This window comes from Micropterus dolomieu, linkage group LG02, assembly GCF_021292245.1.
Source record: "Micropterus dolomieu isolate WLL.071019.BEF.003 ecotype Adirondacks linkage group LG02, ASM2129224v1, whole genome shotgun sequence".
Classification (NCBI taxonomy): Eukaryota; Metazoa; Chordata; class Actinopteri; order Centrarchiformes; family Centrarchidae; genus Micropterus; species Micropterus dolomieu.
In genome coordinates, this window is record NC_060151.1 from 32,840,264 (window position 1) to 32,844,690 (window position 4,427).

Genomic DNA, 4,427 nt, shown 5'->3' on the forward strand with positions numbered 1-4,427 from the left:
AACTGTTGTAGACATTCTATGGCCTTTTTCTTGTATCCGCTGGTTGGGTCTCATCTCAGTGTCTCATACGTGTTTGTGTCCATTAGTAGTGTGTTGACCTTGTTCTGGTAGTCCGCTGTGTTAAGTACTACCACGCATCCTCCTTTGTCAGCAGGTAGGATTGTGATGTTTTGATCCTTGCTCAGAGATGTCACAGCCTTCCTTTTCTTGGATGGTGAGGTTGGAAGGGGGAGGCTTCGCATTAGAAAGGGCTGCAGACACCTTTAGCCTGAGCTGTTCCGCTTTTGTTAATTTGTTTTTCCTAATGGCCAATTCTGTGGCTGTGATAAGGTCCACTCTAGGTAGCTGCTGTAGTGAAATGGCAAAGTTTACCAGCGGTATCGACGATCCTGGCAAACGACCCACAGAGGCTAAATAGCTGAATTTCCCTACCAGTCAGTCAGAACTGAAGAAGTCCTTTGGATGAGGGACGAAACGTCTTCTAGTATCTTCAACCAAGTCCAGTTGCCCTTGTCTTTACCTTCTTTGGATAACTATGACCTGGATGTTGTGGTTGTAGTTGGGGTTGTGGGGGTGGTTGTTTGTTGTGGTTGTTTGTTGTGGTTGTTGGTTGTGGGAGTTTGTTATGGTTGTGGTGGTTGTGGTTGTTTGTTGTGGTTGTGTTTGTTTGTTGTGGGAGTTTGTTGTGGTGTTGTGGTTGTTTGTTGTGGTTCTAGTATCTTCAACCAAGTCCAGTTGCCCTTGACTTTACCTTCTTTGGATAACTATGACCTGGATGTTGTGGTTGTGGTTGGGGTTGTGGTGGTTGTGGTTGTTTGTTGTGGTTGTGGTTGGTTCTTGTGGTTATGGTTGGGGATGTGGTGGTGGTTGTGGTTGTTTGTTGTGGTTGTTGGTTGTGGTGTTTGTGGTTTTGGTTGTTTGTTGTGGTTGTGGTTGTCCAGTCCACCCCAGAGGACTCCATCACCCACAGGTCCAGTCCACCCCAGAGGACTACATCACCCACAGGTCCAGACCACTACAGTCCACCCCAGAAGACTACATCACCCACAGTTCCACAGAGGACTACATCACCCACAGGTCCAGTCCACCCCAGAGGACTACATCACCCACAGGTCCAGTCCACCCCAGAGGACTACATCACCCACAGGTCCACAGAGGACTACATCACCCACAGTTCCACAGAGGACTACATCACCCACAGTTCCAGTCCACCCCAGAGGACTACATCACCCACAGTTCCAGTCCACCCCAGAGGACTACATCACCCACAGTTCCAGTCCACCCCAGAGGACTACATCACCCACAGTTCCACAGAGGACTACATCACCCACAGGTCCAGTCCACCCCAGAGGACTACATCACCCACAGTTCCACAGAGGACTACATCACCCACAGGTCCAGTCCACCCCAGAGGACTACATCACTGACAACCAAAAACTCCAACCTGATTTCTCAAAGACAGAATCTGATTTTTGATGACGATTTTGAAATGAATCATACGAGTTTATATCTGACAGGAATATTGATTCTGAAGCTTTGGTCTGTGTGAAGCCACATGACTCCTCAGACATTCAGGAAACAGGCTGATAAAATGTGTGCTGTTCACACAGCAGCTTCATTCAGCTGTTCAGCTTCTGAGCCAGGATCCGACCCCATGGGCCAAAGGTGGACCTGCCTGGAGGTGGGTCTCTGGCTCCACCTGCTGGACTAAAGCTGTATGAATGATAATTAACAGCAGGAGGAGGACGAGGAGGAGGAGGAGGATCCACGGGACGTCCTGGACCCAGAGATCCGGCTCCTCAGCAGGTCCCTGATGGAGAACGCTGCTCGTCTTCTCAAAGAGCAGGTATTCAGCTGATGGTCAGGAGGCATTCAGGTACTGCAGGAGCACAAAGACAGACAGGACAGAAGAAGACACATGACGCTGTGATGTCAGATCATAATAACCATGCAGACTAAATGAACATGTTTGAAGCGTCAGACTCAAGTCTCCAATCAGGCTTCACGTGAAAAGGTTCTTCTGTGTTTGTGACTTCCTCTGCTGCTGCTGCCTGTCTGGTCTCCATGGTAACCGGATGATCGTTCTGACCTCTGACCCGACCCGACCGGCAGACTCCGGTTTCCACCGGTGACAAAGGTGAGTGCTGATTGGCCGGACAAGATGCATTTGACCTCCAGACCCCTCCTCCTGTCTGTGACATCACAGCTGCGTCTGATGCTGATTGGATTATATATATGACAGACTGCCTGCAGCTCCCGTCAGCCCCTCATCAGTCACATGACTCCTCTGACGCTTCATGTTTCAGTAAAAATCATTGAATCCTCTGAAGCCGATGATCACAGAGTGGATGGGGGCACGGCGCCCCCTGCTGACCGTGTCACGCTGAACATGTGGACCCAGAGCTGATGAGCAGGGCGACATCAGATTTAATTCCTCTTAGTGATCAGTCAAAGAGTCTGAACGAGTTGTTTTTATTTCTGAAGATGAATATTATGCACATCTGTAAACGTGTATCTAGATAGATAGATATATACTTTATTTATCCTGAGGGAAATTCAAGAAATCTATGGCAACCCTGGTAACAGCCAGACACTGCAAATTATGGGGGGGTCTCAAGGTTGATAAATAAATAAAAAACAGACATTTTGAAATAAGGATTCTGAACCCCAGTCTGACTTCTTTTTATTTCAAATTATTTACATTATAAATATATTTTATTATTGCATTTGTGATTTTTTACACTTTAAATGTGTTTGTGTGTGCTCGACTATGTTTGTAGGAAAGTTATGTTTAACTGTTTATGACAGACAGCAAAAGGATCAGAGAGGAGATCATCAGAAAGGAGACAATAATAATAATAATAATAATGATGTCTGCCAGGGAAGAGGCAGAAAATACATCTGTGGGTAGAGGAGAGAGAGATGTAATTTAAATCGTACCCCATGTGGAAAATGTCTTTTTACTAAGAAATTCATTTGATTAAATACAAATTAATTTGTCAGCTATTTATTTTACTTTATATTATGTTATCCTGAGTATGGCCTTCTTAAAGATACAAAAATAAAATATTATTTTATGTGTCAGCAAATAGACATTGAGCTCGGAGGGGGGCTCTTACCCACATTGTTACATTATGAAATTAAATTAAAATTAACACCGCTCAGCTAATGTTTTAAAACCTGCATTCCCTGAACATTAGATTTTATTACACCAATTCAACACAAAATATATAAAACAGTCCTTCAGAAGAACAGTTAAAGGTCAGACACGTTTTTTGTTAGTGTCCCAAGCCATTAACCAAAAAGTGGCCTATACATATACTTTATATACATATATACGTGTGTATATTCACACAAATACATGAATATAGTATATGTAGGCTGTATATACACACACACTATATATATAAAGTACATGTATATATGTATACAAATATAGAAGGTGTGTTTGTGTAACTTACGGATGGTTACCATGACAACGGCAGCCTCCTCTCCCAGCATGCACCAGCAGCAGAGCGCTTCCCGGCACACAGCGGCAGCAGGTGGAAGTGCAGCAGGGTGGAGCAGCAGACCGACGGACAGCAGCCAGGAGGTAAGAGCTGAGCCACCGCCCGCCCGTCCGTCTCTCTCTGTGTCTCTGTCCTCCGCCCGTCTCTCTCTGTCCTCCGTCCGTCTCTCTCTGTGTCTCTGTCCTCCGCCCGTCTCTCTCTCTCCGCTCCACGTGTCTCTGCGCTCCGCTGTCTGCAGGTTCGGAGGGGGCTGCGGCAGACGCCGCTGACGCTGCAGCGGTGTTTTTCCGCTCTTTGGCCGCCTGTCACCGCCCGCTCTGCCGCTCCTATGCCGCTCCTATGCCGCCTGTTAGCTGCAGGCTAACGGAGCTTCAGGCACATGGAGGTGACAGGGAGGTTAACGTGAACGGGAACGTGCACGTGCTCGTATGTCAGTGCGTTTGACTGACAGGTGGAGGAGACGTCGGTTTAATAGAAACTGAGTTTATTGTGTTTGTTGCTGCATCATCATCATGGAGGATTTACTGTTACTGAGCATGCTCACTGACTCCTCCTCTCCTACCTCCCCTCTTCTCTCTTCTCCTCTCCTCCTCCCCCTCCCCTCTCCTCATCCTCCTCTTCCTCTCCCCCTCTTCTCCTCTCCCCTCCCCTCTCCTCCTCTCCCCTCTTTTCATCCTCCTCCTCCCCTCTTCTCTTCTCCTCCTCCTCCTCTCCCCCTCTTCTCCTCCTCCTCCATTCTTCTCTCTTCCTCCTCTCCTCCTCCTCCTCTCTTCTCCTCCTCCTCCTCCTCCTATTCTCTCTTCATCCTCTCCTCCTCCTATTCTCTCTTCATCCTCTCCTCCTCCTCCCCTCTTCTTCTCCTCCTCCCCTCTTCTCCTCCTCCTCCTCCCCTCTTCTCCTCCTCCTCCTCCCCTCTTC

General features: G+C 47.6%; 1 protein-coding gene across 1 annotated transcript in view; it reads left to right on the forward strand.

Annotated features, from left to right (window-relative positions):
- maptb (microtubule-associated protein tau b) overlaps nucleotides 1–4,427 on the forward strand; it is a 26,233-nt gene that overhangs the window by 3,381 nt on the left and 18,425 nt on the right. The window contains exons 6-9 of the mRNA XM_046043547.1: nucleotides 942–1,395; nucleotides 1,611–1,681; nucleotides 1,736–1,846; nucleotides 3,486–3,592. Of these exons, the coding sequence (XP_045899503.1) occupies nucleotides 942–1,395; nucleotides 1,611–1,681; nucleotides 1,736–1,846; nucleotides 3,486–3,592 (743 nt within the window). The remainder of the gene's footprint in view (nucleotides 1–941; nucleotides 1,396–1,610; nucleotides 1,682–1,735; nucleotides 1,847–3,485; nucleotides 3,593–4,427) is intronic.